Source organism: Vigna radiata, chromosome 9 (genome assembly GCF_000741045.1).
Source record: "Vigna radiata var. radiata cultivar VC1973A chromosome 9, Vradiata_ver6, whole genome shotgun sequence".
NCBI lineage: Eukaryota > Viridiplantae > Streptophyta > Magnoliopsida > Fabales > Fabaceae > Vigna > Vigna radiata.
This window is the reverse complement of record NC_028359.1, coordinates 12631324-12645470: the sequence shown is the minus strand read 5'-3', so window position 1 is coordinate 12645470 and position 14147 is coordinate 12631324. Positions and strand designations below refer to the sequence as shown.

At 33.6% G+C, this 14147-nt stretch overlaps 2 protein-coding genes across 2 annotated transcripts; both read right to left on the bottom strand.

The window, feature by feature from the left end:
* Window positions 1-111: 111 nt before the first annotated feature.
* LOC106773369 (protein NRT1/ PTR FAMILY 2.13-like) lies at window positions 112-13138 on the bottom strand. The gene is made up of 10 exons (XM_014660065.2): window positions 13028-13138; window positions 12738-12836; window positions 12512-12600; window positions 12211-12280; window positions 12046-12114; window positions 9734-9805; window positions 2552-2666; window positions 2235-2452; window positions 1157-1710; window positions 112-1083 (listed from the first exon to the last, which is right to left on the bottom strand). Exons 1-10 carry the CDS (start codon window positions 13136-13138, stop codon window positions 210-212), a joined length of 2271 nt encoding a protein of 756 aa, XP_014515551.1. The 3' UTR covers window positions 112-209.
* An 87-nt stretch (window positions 13139-13225) lies between these two features.
* On the bottom strand, window positions 13226-14147 carry LOC106773367 (30S ribosomal protein S31, chloroplastic). The gene is made up of 3 exons (XM_022786249.1): window positions 13899-14147; window positions 13731-13795; window positions 13226-13616 (listed from the first exon to the last, which is right to left on the bottom strand). The coding sequence occupies exons 1-3, from the start codon at window positions 14062-14064 to the stop codon at window positions 13482-13484; spliced, it is 366 nt and encodes a 121-aa protein (XP_022641970.1). The 5' UTR covers window positions 14065-14147; the 3' UTR covers window positions 13226-13481.

Below are 14147 nucleotides of genomic sequence, written 5' to 3'. Positions count from 1 at the left end.
TATCACTGTGTCAAATGAATATAAAAGTGTGTCATGATATTATTACTCATACATTTTTATCTCATTTTCTCTTTATTTCTGATATCTTGTGCTTAATTCAAACAACTTTATTTTCACTTAGTTTTTTCCTTTAAATTCACTATCCCAAATCTATGTTCAATTTCAAAACAAAGTTGAGTCATTTGAACTTTAGACCAGAACCGTTTACATTACAACACAGCTAAAGGGCTCAATAAAGGACTGTCTTCAACTTCTACTTTGACGATGACGACCTTGTAATGGTAGCATTTAACACAGAGCAAGACGTAGAAAAGATTCATTGCAGCAAATCCTGCTACGAGGAAGTAATAGTAGTCCAATCTGCCAGCGTTGATGTCATCGTTGAGCCAATCAATTCCCCAACGCTTTCGAGTCACTTGGTGCACCACGTTCACCATCAGCGTGCCAACGTAAATTGAAAAAGCCATCACAAGATACTGCAACGAATTTCCTATGCTTTTCATTTTCTCTGGTGATTCCGTGCTGTAGAACTGAAAGTGTCCAACAAGGGTAAACATCTCACACAATCCCAAGAACACAAATTGTGGTGCCAGCCACATTGCATTCATGGGGGCAACCCCATCAGGTGCACCATGTGAGATTGCCACACCCCTTCTTCGCCACTCCACCAAGCCAGCGCTTAGCATTGTGAGAACTGAGCATATATCACCGATCACTATCTTCTGAAGGCTCGTCAGACCCTCCTCTTTTTTGGTCACTTTTGCTAATGCTGGTTGCATAAAGAGGTCAAAGCATGGGAGGAATATGCCAACTGTGATTAGGGACACCACGTTGTAGGTTGCAGGTGGAAGTGTGAAGTTTGCTCCAAGATGACGGTCCATTTTCAAGGCCTGCGATACTGGGAAGGTGCCTTGTTGTATTACGGGAATCAAGCAAAGAATACCAGAAGCCCAGATTGGAAGCATTTTTATCAAACATTTGACTTCTTCCACTTGCTGAATGCTGCAAAGTCTCCATGGATTTTTTACACCACCTCTTGCGTCAAGTTCATTGTCTCCTATCAGGGCAGCTTTGTTTAAACACCTGTTCAAAAATGAAACAGCTCCTTCAGTAGCAGAGAAACATTATTCTAATTAGCTGAGGAGTAACACATTACCTGAGTTGTTGGGTTGAGGGCATCTTCAGTAGTGTTTTTGCATCCACCGGGGGATCATAGTAAAGACCCTCATCTTCTATTACTGGAATTTTGAGGTGACGCTTCTTATAAGCTGCAACAAACACCTGAGCAATACCAGAAAATATGGTCCCCTCTGGTGGAATATAAACATAAACGCTAGCTCCAACAAAAAATATGATAATTGAAAATGACATGAGAAGACTTAGTATTGCAAAACCCAAGATCCAGCTTTTGCTCTGGAGGTAAACAACTGCTGTCAGACTTATCAACATAACAACTGTCTGTGAAATGTAGAACCAATTAAGGAATCTGTTCACTCCTTTCCTTCCTTCAGAGCAAGTTGTGTCAAACTGATCAATGGCAAAGGGAATAGTGCATGGTCCAATCCCCCCTGTGCCCAGAGCCAGCCAGCCAAGTCCTAAAATCAAGAACCCAAGTTGAGAACTCGTCGGAGGAACACAGTGCTCAGTTCCAGTGCAACTTGGAGGATGAAGTTGTGGCACCCACGCTGTTAATGTTAGTATCACCATGCCCTAGGAATCACCAACATAGAATAATAAAAGATAACATTAAATCAAGTTTAGCTCTATTATCTATATCAGTTTTGCTCTACTTTAATTTCGCTACCATTGTTAATTCCTTCTGTAAACTGGTTCTGAAAATATTTTTTATTTCAGACTCACATTTAAATTTTTAATACTGAAACGAAAAATTCTCATTTAAATTTGGACCAACAAATTTATACCTAATATATATCCATTTACATCACGATTACAATTTAAGCATATGTTTGTTATCCATTGTAATTGCTGTGCCATTAACTCCGAAACATCTAACAAACAGAAGAAAAATATTCCATAGAGAAAAAAAAATATTAACTGATAAATTGAAACTTTGAATGGTCAAATTTATGAATTTGTAAGTTGATGGAAAGAAATCACAGTAGTAAGTGATAATTCGCTAACTAAATTGAATCATAAAATGGAGAATTCCAAATTAAATTGACATAACATAAGGTTATTATGTGGTAGGTGTTTTACTGGAGGAGAAGATATACCAGTAGTGTTCCAAATGATGAAATGGCAATGGTTTTGAATTTGCCTAGATAAGCATCAGCAACACAGGCACCAATAATTGGTATTAAATTGCTAACTCCATTCCATGCGCCAAGAACATTTACTGCAGCAGTCTGACCCAAGTTGAAGAATTGCAACAAATACACCATGAAATTTGCCATCATTCCTAATGTTGCAATCCTCTCAACTATTTGATTTCCTGCAAAACCACACAATACAAAAGCTTAGTTAGCTAAATTTGATCATAGAAAATGGCAAATTTAATGGTATGCATCCACATTTTTTTTTAGACAGAGACCCAAGATGTAAGAAATGGCCCTCCATCCTGGCTTGTTTTCCATTGCTCTTGAATTTGAGGAACCTAAACGTCTTCTGTAAGTGATTTTATTCTTGATTTCCACTTCCCGAAGCAACTGGACCACAATCTACAGTCATTAATTTTATTTTCTACCTTCATTAATGTTTTACATTAAGTATGCTTTGTCTGTATATCATTAGTAAAAATACTACTTTGACACGCATGTTCTTTTTTACATTCAAACAACATGAATGAGTCTCATTTTTTAAAATATTCATTAAATATTTATTAAAAGTGAAAGAATAATTTTAGAAGAAAAATTTGAAAAATACTGTATTAAATAAATGTTATTATCATATGAGTGTGTCAATGTAGTTCTATCATTAAATACTTTTTAATTATGGACAAATTATTTTTGAAATTTTTTTAATACCTTTGTAGACATGCAACCAACCAAAATTTAGTTCTGAAAGGATTGTTTAGGTAATTTTATATAATTAAAATATTCGTAAAAGATAGGTGATTCAATGGCTGAAAGTATAATTTTTATAATTATGATTTATATTTTGGTTAAATTATAATTCTCAAAAAAAAATTAATCATTTTTCTTCAAATATACTAGTGATTTCCGTAAATTAGAGTTTGCCAAGAGTGTCCAGGCAGAACTTCAACGAGAAGGCTCAAAAGACTGAAAAGAGAATTACAGGGAGAAAAAAAAATATTATTTGATACATTTAAACTTTTTACATATATTTGACATTATTCTTACTTATTTTTTTATTTTCTTATTTCTTAAAACATAACAAAGTTTACATTTTTATGTCTATTTTATTCTTGTACTCTATTTGTCAAATAAATATAAAAGTGTGAGCACGATAAAGTTCACAACCACCTAATTAAAGGGATGGGTTAATTCACTTAAAAAATATTTTTGAACTTATTAAATTTAAATTTATAACCTTAACAGGTAACGTAATTTGTTAAATTAAAATATAAAAAAAACGTTAAATGTGTTTTTAGTCCCTATATTTTCAAGCGGTTTTGGTTTTAGTCTCTCTTTTAAAGTAAGCTACATTTTAGTCCTCCTTCTTAAGAAAACTTTGATTTTAGTCCATGATAATGTGCTATGTCATTTTTTTATGCTGGTCACCAGCTTCTCTTCCTCCCTCTCCCTTTGACTCTACCACAGTTGCCACCACCATCAACCGCGAAACCCCCTGTGCGCAACCATCCTCCATCACGCTCACCTCCATGGCCAACGTAAAACCTCCATTTCCACTGCCTAAAAAACACCCCAAATCGCGTTTCTGATTTGGCTCATCGCAACCGTATTTAGGTTTGTTGAGTACTCTATTTGAATTGTTTTGCAATTGATGGTGTCTTCACTTAATAGAAAACCTGAGATCATCATGGAAGTTTGTATTAGAACCTGAGTTTAGTTTGAGGCTTATTATAAATTGGCCTTATCTCTAGTCGATGTGAGACTTCCTCTTCACGCCGAGGTATATACATCTCGAGCATGAGACTAGATATTAATGGGTGGTCCGATAAGAGTCCAATAGCGGGTGGAACAATATGTCCAACAAGTATCGCTAGGATAGACTCTAACCTAGCTCTGATACCATAGTAGAAGTGGGTTTTAGACCTAACTCAACCCCACAAAACCGGCTTGTAAGGTGAGCTCTGCACCTCACTTATATATTATAAATTGACCTTATCTCTAATCGATGTAGGATTTCCAACAATTAGAACCTGAGTTTAGTTTGAGACTTTGCTTGTTGCAATATTTAACTTAACAAAATCTGTTAAAAGTGTGCATTGTTCCTTTTCTTAGTATTAAGTGATTTGCATGTTGCTTGCACTCTTCTAAGCTAACATGTCTGGTTTTGATTATGGTTTCTCGCTCCTTGGATATGTTTATCGATTGCAATTGGTCCTAGTATTTAAAGTTGCTACGTGTGCTGTGTTATTTTCTTGCCTGAAGCATGGCATTTTTAGAATATCATGAAAGAGGTATTTCTGTGGTCTGGATTACCGAACTTTTTTCTAGAAGGGAATACTTTGGCATATTTTGAATATTATACAAAGGAAATTTTGTGCTCTGGGTTACCAAGCCTTTTTCTTGAGGGCAATAATAGAAGGAAGGAAGAACATTTTTTTTAATACCTTTGGTTCTGTTGATTGTCGTAGTGATTAGTGGTCAAATTGTGCTTCTATATATAATCTACTTATTATAAGAGATCTTTTATTGTTCACTTAAAATCTATTGATTTCCTTTTCAATTTGATTTTTTCAGTTGATTAATTTTTTGTTTTTAATTATTTCGTATTTGAAATTTTGACAAATCATTTGATTAGGAGATGTTTACGCACTCATCACTTTGATTCAATTTTTTTTTTTCACCATGATTACTTGTTCTTGTCAGTCACTGCTTCGAGGTAGATTCCTCCGAAATGAAAGAACTGTTGAAGACGAGAGGCCACCATCTATGGCCGGTAGTGAATTAGTTCAGCTAAGACAACGTTACATAGTCTCTGGTTTAAGGTATGCAGTTCAAGAGTTTTCCAAAGTGTCCCCCAACTCCCACCCCCACCTTTCGTTATTTATTCAATCTAGTTAGGGTTTTTATGTTTGTTTTTTTCATTGTTAGAGACTAAATTGATACAAATTTAAAACTGGCCCTCACCCTGTTATATTTTAGGCTTCTCCAACATAAGAAAGATTTGGGGGTGGGAGGAGATGAACTGATATGCGATTTGGAGGTTTTTTAGGCAATGGAGATGGAGGTTTTGTGTTGGCCATGGAGGTGAGCGTGATGGAGAGTGGTTGCACATGGGGTTTCACAGTTGATGGTGGTGGTTACTGTGGTAGAGTCCGAGAGAGAGGGAGAGGGAGGGAGAGAAACTGGGTGATCAGCGTAAAAAAAAAATGACATGATACATTACCGTTAGTCAGTCAGTCTTTTTTTTTAACAGTATTAGTTTTGGAGGACTAAAATTAAAGTTTTAAAAAAAAAATAAATTAAAATGTATCTTACTTTGAAAGAGATACCAAAACCAAAACCGCCTGAAAGTATCCAAAAAAGAAAATAAGAAATTAGTTATTTAAAACTATTCTTAAAACAACTTATTTTTCCTTTAATTAGATGACGTTTATCAATAAATTTCCAGACGTTGAATGTTACGTTGATGAAATACCATTATTCATTATTCATTATTCATTTTCCATTTTCTGTATTGACATTGTCATGATGAATTTCCAAACACACTCATGTTGTTGCTCTGGCTTTAGTGAGCTGTCTAGACGCTTCTTTATTGCTTCTCAAGGTTATTAATATCTCTTGGATTAAAGGTCTAAATTTCTAATTAAGAAAAAGGAAATAATTAAAAGGTCTTCCTGCATCAAAAAGTAACCAAAGCTTTCTTACAACATTAGTTATCCTATAAGGTAGGTTAACTGACTACTGCAAAAGACTTGTCTGGGAATTTAAGTATGTTAAAAGAACAAATATGGTTGTTTGGTAAATAAAAATTTGTTATTAAAGTCTGTTGTTATATTTAAATAAATATGGTTTAATATATGTTATTTTTCTAATATATTTGTATTTTTACACATGCTATTTTATTAAGAGATATAAAAAAAATGTTATTTTTACATCTCTTAGATTTCAAAACAAGGATACTTAAATTAGTATTTATATATTTGTATCGTTTCTAACATACTTAAAAAAACATTTTAACCTAACAAAAAATATAATGCATTCAATTTTCACATATAGAACCCTTAAAACCTTTTTCACTTTCTAACCCATTCACTCTAATAGCAACAGTACTCATGTATTCATCGAGTGACAATAATGACATGTAAAGGGTATGTATCTCTTACATTGTTTTAGATAATAGGTTTTTTTTAAGAATGCGAAATTAGAGATGGCAAAAAAATTCATGGGCACGGGTATTCGCGGGTGTTATCCGCGGTGATTAGTTACTATCCGCGGATATTTACTACTCGCAGGTAACGAGTAGCGGGTATTTTAATATCCGCTTCTAAACGAGTCTTACCCGACCCGCAGATACCCGTTACCCTAAAAAAAATTTAATTTATATATTTTTAATTAAATTTAATTAAAAATAAAATAAAATAATATTTTATTAGATTAAAATTAATTAAAATTAAAATTAAATTTTAATTTATATTTAATTTAATTTATATTATATATATATATATATATATATATTGTAATTTTATTTAAATTTTATTTTAAAAATAATTTTTTATTTTATTTTTTGCGGATATCCTCGGGTACTCGCGGATTTTTAAAATATCCGCGGGTATTTTTTAAACGGGTACCCAGCATGTAACGGATCAGGTGGCGAGTACATTTTTATCCGGCGGGTCGGGTTGCAGGTAGGCAGTATTCGTGCTCGACCCAACCCGTTGTCATCCCTATGCGAAATGATAGGTGGTTAGAGTATATATGTAGAAAATCAGTATTAAATAGTTAACTATAGATAAATAGGTGTGTACCACTTGGTGGTTTTTTAATTTTATTTTTTATTTTTTATTAATTTTTTTTAAAAGATTTCTTAATTAAAAAAAAAGTTGTTCATATATCAAGTCAACATTATACAATGTGACAATGTTAGTGTCATGTGTCAATTCAATGTCAACGTGACATATCAATCAAGTCAGTATCCATATCACCTATTAGTGTCTTGTATTCAATTCAATTCCAATTTTTGTTAATTTTATTCAAATGAGTCCTAAATTTCATTAAGTATGTTCAATTTAGTCCTTATTTTAAATATTAGAAGGAAAATTCTTCATTGTTTTTAAAATTAGATTAAAAAATCTTTTAATTTTTAAATTAAAAAGAAAATTCTTAGGTATTTTTAAAATTATAAGCAAAATTCTTTTTTATTTTTTAAAATTAGAAAGAAAATTATTCATTATTTTTAAAATTGGAAGGAAAATTATTCATTATTTTTAAAATTAGAATGAAAGTTTTTCATTTTTTTTAAATTATAAGAATACTCTTCTTTATTTTTAAACCAATCGTAACCCTAATTTTTACATGTAGAAAAATAAAACATAAAACTAATAATTATATTCCAAAACTATAGTTAGAGTTTATTTTAAAATAATAACTGAAATATTTAATAAAATATAAATTTTAATAAAAATTAAGTTTGGACTTAATTTAGAGAAAAATAAAATTAGAATTGAATTGAACAAAATTAACAAAATTTGGGACTAAATTGAACAAAATTAATAAAAATTGAAACTAAATTAAATATAAAACACTAACATTGACTTGACACGTAACAATTCAAATGACATAATGTTGACTTGGACAACATTTAGTAAAATTAAGAAAAATATTTAAAAAATTTAATAAAAAATTTTAAAAATCACGAATTGACATGTAATACAATCTATTCTTATTCTGTAATGATTTAGACAACATCATGAAAAATGATCAAACTAAACAAAATTTACTAAAATAGAAACCATATTAAACATTGGAAAAAATATGTCCCAGAAAAAAAGATAGACGAATTTAGAAACCAAAATAATATTTAAACCATTAATATATTATCAATTATTGTATAAGTAAAGGATAATGTCATTTTGAATTTGGTGCCTATAACTTTGTTTAGATTTCCTTATACCTTGAACAACACCATTGAAAAAAAGATTGCATTATTGCATTATTTTCTGAGTTGCACATGTACCTTTTACTATACAACAAAATCAAACTTAAAATTTGCATGATAATTAATTGCACATACACCATCAAATATGTAGTACAAAAATATATAATTTTACCAGAGATTAATTTCCACCGGTTTGGAAAACCTTCGTAAACTTTTGGTTGTTTTAATGCACTCACTACAGAAAAAAACGCGTTTTTTCGATGGAAATTTATCCACGGCCTAGGAACCCTTAATAATATATTGGTGAAATAAAATACTGACGGCTCCTCGAAGAAATTTGCCCAAAATCAAACTACTCCCTCTCTGCAATTCATTTTCCACCAACCATATCCTTCGTCTCATCTCGTCGAAAACCCTTTCCTCCAAAACTCTTCTGCTTTTCTCCTTCAAACTGTAATCTTCCTTTCCTCTCCAACAAGAACACCAAACCCCAAGACCTAATCTTCCTCTCCTCTACTCAAGTGACAACGAAAACACAAAACACTTTCCCTTGGCACAAAACCCTTGCCATTTGCATCAATCGTGTGCACGAAAGCGTTGGAGGAGTGGTTTGCAGTGATCCTTGTGGCGACGTGATGGGTATGTTCATTACAATTCCTGTAAGTTCGTTGCTTTTGTTTATGCGTTTTCCGTTTCTACGTTTTCCCCCAATCTGACCAATGTCTTATGGAATTGCTTTTGTTTGAATAGCGACGTGGTTGGTAGGAGGCTGTATTGGAGTTCAATCGTGGTGGCACGACTGTTTGATGGGTGATGGAGGTTTAGTGAAAGACTTGACTTAGACGAATAAAGAGGAGGCGACAATATTGAGGAAGGACTCCTTGGGTCGTTTAGCGAGGTGAAGGTTTGATGCAAGACTTGGCTTGGGCGAATAAGGTATTGGAGCTTTTTGATCCATTGCCATGGCTTCTGAAATGAGTTTGTTTTAGAAACTGTTGAAAATGTGCATAGATTTGTTGTGAAAATATTACTAATTTCTATTGCTATGATGATTCTGTTTTTATTTTGTTACATATTTATATGATTAAATGGAATGAAATATAGATATAGTGTAACATTATAATTATCGTTCTAGTATGCCCAAAATGTTTGCATCACTTAGGAGTTGAAATCGTTGACTATTTCAAATTCATTCTATCTTATTTAACAAGAAGCTTTTTCTACGAGATTGACACAGGCGAGATCAGAGGGGGGATCTACTCCTGATGCTAACTCTAGAATAGATGTAGACGAAGAAATCATCAGAACTCAATGCTGGGTTGAGGTCGTCAGGGGAAAGAAGAAAGGACAACAGTATGGGATAGGACAACTTGCCTCCCATTAAGTGTTGGAAGAGGAGGCACATTGAGACATCAACCATCTACCTCCGACACATTTGACCACAACAATGTCATTAGTAAAGAGGCTTACGATTCACTTCTAATCATATTTGACAATCTTGAAAATTTGGTCATGACATTGATACCTCAGCAAGGACAGTCTGCCCCATCATCATACCATCAATCATGCCCACCTCAGCAGCCTTTCCAGACCACACCTATGCAAGAAGAAGATCATGATGATTCTCATGACTATTATGAACATTAGACATTTAGGAACTTTAGAAAACATTTGAAGTTAAGTTTTTTATTTAAAAACTTTGTTTTGCTATTAAAAACTTTTCAATATAACTTCAAAGTTTGAAAAGTTTCTAATCCCAATGAGCTTCATGGATGAAAATTGCATTATAAGAGTGTTGGCAAAGAATTTATCAAATGTTGTAAATTGTTCATCAATAGCCTTTAATAAATCCTTGACTTTGTTATGTTGATTAATAAAACCTCGTATACCAGCAAAAATGTTGGTCTTTATGAAAGTCACAAAAAGACTATTAAACATCTCCCATTTTTCATAAAGTTTAACTTCATCTAGAGTGTTGGTCTCACTAACAGCAGATGGTTCTTCCTTCCTAATAGCATAGTCAATGTCCATCCATTCCAAATAAAGAAGAATTCTCACCTTCCAAATTTTATAATTATTATTACCTTTTAACTCGGGAATACCACATTTAATATATGAAATATTCATGGGTTGAAAAATTGTAAAGTTCAAAAATACATGTTTATCATATAATATTGAGGCAAAATTAAATGTAATGTTTTACTAATGCAAACATATTTTTAATTCATGAATCTAGTGACATAAAACCTACTTGTGGACTAAAGTCCTATTCAATTATATTCATTATCTTAATGATAAAATTATCAAATTATCTTTCTTTTTCTTAATTCCTATGAATAAATTAAGAAATATAATTTAATATTGTATAAAAAGAATCTGTTACTCTCAGTTTTGATCACTAAACCTTCTCCTCTATTCAGAAAACACATCATCGAGTTTTGAATGAGTCAAGATTTAGAAAAACAAAGTTGTGTTTAGATTTTAAAACTGCAATGATATGAGGTATGCACATTATTCTTTTTTTGCTCCCGCTATTTTGATTTGGATATGTTATAATAATATTTATATAGCATGTTTAGATCAATTTTACACTATTATTTTATGCTACAATAGAGGGTAGAGTAAACACTATTTGTCTTTTCTCTAATCACTTCCTTTGCCATAGTTTTTCTCATATATGCGAAAATGGTGTTACCTACCATGATTCCGTATACTGTGAATCTAACATAGAAGCTCGAGAGAAGTTGAAATTTCACAATAACAAAACAACAAAAACAACAAGCTCAACACTTGTTCACATAAATTTCGTTTCATTCAAGAAAAGAAGGATGAAACTGAGAGGCGCAAGCACTATACTCTAGTTGCCCCCATTGAATGCCACAGAAGAAGAAAGAAAAGCATGGTCTCAAGAACAGCTGCATCACTTCAAGATCCTCAAGTCAATCAACTTGACCAAACCGTTTCATGCTCGAGTTTTGGGATTTTTCGGACGTGAATGCGAGGCCCAGTTTTTCATGACTTGGATTTCACCTGCAAATTTGTTTGGAAGGAGAGAATTACTGTCAGTGGAAAGTATTTTCAAGAGCCATCCAAAAAGGCATGTCTGGTAATTCTATCGAGAACTCTGGACACCAGACACGGCTACAAGATCATGAAACTGCTGCATGATCGTGAGTTCAAAGTGCAAGCAATGGCCCATACTTTTCATTTTTGGTCAAGAGGACTCCAGCAGAAACTTGGATTCATGAGCTAAAGGGTAAAAAGGATCCTGATGAGATTCCCTTACCTCAGAATCTAACTAATCTGATAGACTTGCAATTCTCTATAAATATGGTGGTATACATAGATACAGGCTTTATAATTATGAAACCCCTAACAAGGTTAAGGAATTCTATTGGTGCACAGAGCACGAGTGGGTTCTAAGCACTGGACCAGATTAAATAATGCAGTTCTGATTTTTTATGAGACATCCTCTTCTGCATAGATTCATCAATGAATTTGCTCTGACTTTTGATGGAAACAAATGCGGGCATATCGGTCCCTACCTTGTTTCAAGAGTAATTAAGAGGCTGAGGAAAAGACGCCATTTCAAGTTTACAATTTTTCCTCCTAAGGCCTTTTATCCAGTAGACTGGAACAAGATAACTGGGTTCTTTACAAAACCAAAAATTCAGAGTGAATCAAGATGGGTAGAAGCTAAACTGCTTCAGCTCAGTGGGAAGAAGACTTATGGGATTCATCTATGGAACAAACGTAGTAGCAGATTGACAATTGAAGGAAGCTTCATTGATAGAGTTGTATCAAATTATTGTGTCATCTGCAACCATAAATAAATACCTTTGTTAGGTACACAGTTATTGGCATGAGAAGGGCGGAGATTTCGTCAATAAGGGAAGCCATGTTAACCTGTTCAGATCAAGACTATATCATATCAAGTGTAGAAATTTTCTTTTGTACCTACTTTTCATTCATTTTTCCTTCTGTACAGAAAATATTAATCACCGAATAAAGGAACCGGATTCCAGTCTTCCATGATATTGATTTTCTATCTTTATATTTCAATGAAAACAGCCTACAGTCCAATAGCAATTTAACAATTTTTTTGTATCAGACTTCAACCACAATATTGCAATCTAAAAACACATACCAGTAGGTAGCACCTGTATGAATATAGATTTTCCACTTATTTGACTAAATAAATCCTGGCAATCTACTGAAATATTTTTTCTATTCAATTTGGCTAACTGTTATTTTAACAATCTAAATGACAAAATTTCCAGCCATATATATCTCAACTTTATACCCGCTTTCTCTATCATTTCTTGACAATGGGTTGAATCTGCTTGATAACTGCCAAGGATCCGGGAATTCATGTTCTGAATCATCATGCCACTGAGATATGAGATTAATTATAGTTGATCCAGTATAATACTCAATGGTTTGCCAAGCTAGTATGCTCCATGTCAATTAATCTCATAAGCGATATGTTTTCTCTTTAAATCAATAGAAACAAACTTTTGATTCCATACACTGGGGATAATTGATTCAAAAGAAGCAGATGAAGATAACAAGGAAGGAGACATACAACCTTGTGGTGCTTTATAGTCTGCTTGATCTGTTCCTTTGATCTTCAGAAGCAACAAACCAGTAGATTTAATAAGACATGTCCAAAGTATTCCATGTATAACGAAAATAAAACGGAAAAGTTTCCTTAAACCTTTTACTTGTAAGAATATCTAGCACAGCGGATAAAAGTAAGAAGAGCAACACCACTAAAACCAATGAAGATGAATCTGCCTTTCTTTTGAAGCTAATATACAAAAACACTATCAATCATATGCCCTGGGTTGATCAAAACCAGTGTGCATTCTTGTGGCAAGGCTGAATCTAGTGAAACACAACTTTTCCCATAGTGCTTCCCTTTTCCCATCTTTCATTCTGCTAACATCGAATACTTTTCTTTAACGTTGCCAGAAACCATTACTTAGTCATCAATGAGAGGATAAAGCACAAATCCTAAGAAAAAAGAACCCTTTATTTTTATTTTTTAAAATAACTATTTACAAGTCTATCCAATCCCCATGTCCAAAACTCTAAAGCAAGGTCATTCATAAATAGTGCAGAAAAACGAGAGAAATAAAAGAGTTACGTCAAGGATATGAATACAAAAGCTGATGTAACATTACCCAAATCCAAATTGTGTATGTCACAATGGAATCAGATATCAACAACTAAACCATGAATGTCCCAAAAATTACAATTCCCCAATAAAATCAGCCAGAAAAGAGGGACTCGTCAATTTCAATCTTCACCACCTCATTATCTTCGAACCTGTCTTTCTTGGAAGGTACCGGTGGAGCATAAATCCTCGGTGGCCCTCTACCCTTCTTCTTGTCCTTTGGCCTTGCCTAATAATAAGCCCCCAATCCCATTCACAATATTAGAGCCACGAAATGCTTAACATTAAAACCAAAATCTAAAAGAGAAATTGAAGAAAAAAGAAAATGGGAGCATAAGTTTACATTCCCAAACGAATGGGCGAAGCGCTTTCCCTTTGCAGTTTTCCTGTCTCCTCTGCCACAGTACACTGGGAGATAACAAAAGACATAAAATTGGGAAATGGGGTGTTAGAATTCGTCCATAATAAAGAAAAGTCGTTAAGAAAACGGATTCAGTGTTGCAGAAAGTACCAGAAGGGGTTGGGGAGAGCGTGGAGGTTGCAGAGGCTGAGAGGGAAGGGAAGGGCGTGGAGAGTGGTGAGAACAGAGTTTGGGAGTGAGAGAAGGAAAGGTGAGAGGTGGAAGTGTGCAATCGAGTGGAGAGTGGAGGAGGTGATGCTAGGAGCAGTGACGCCATGATGGCTGAGGATAACTCAAGGGATAAGGTTAGACAAGGAGGAAAATGGTGCACTGCACAGGGTAGTTTGTATAGTGTAATCG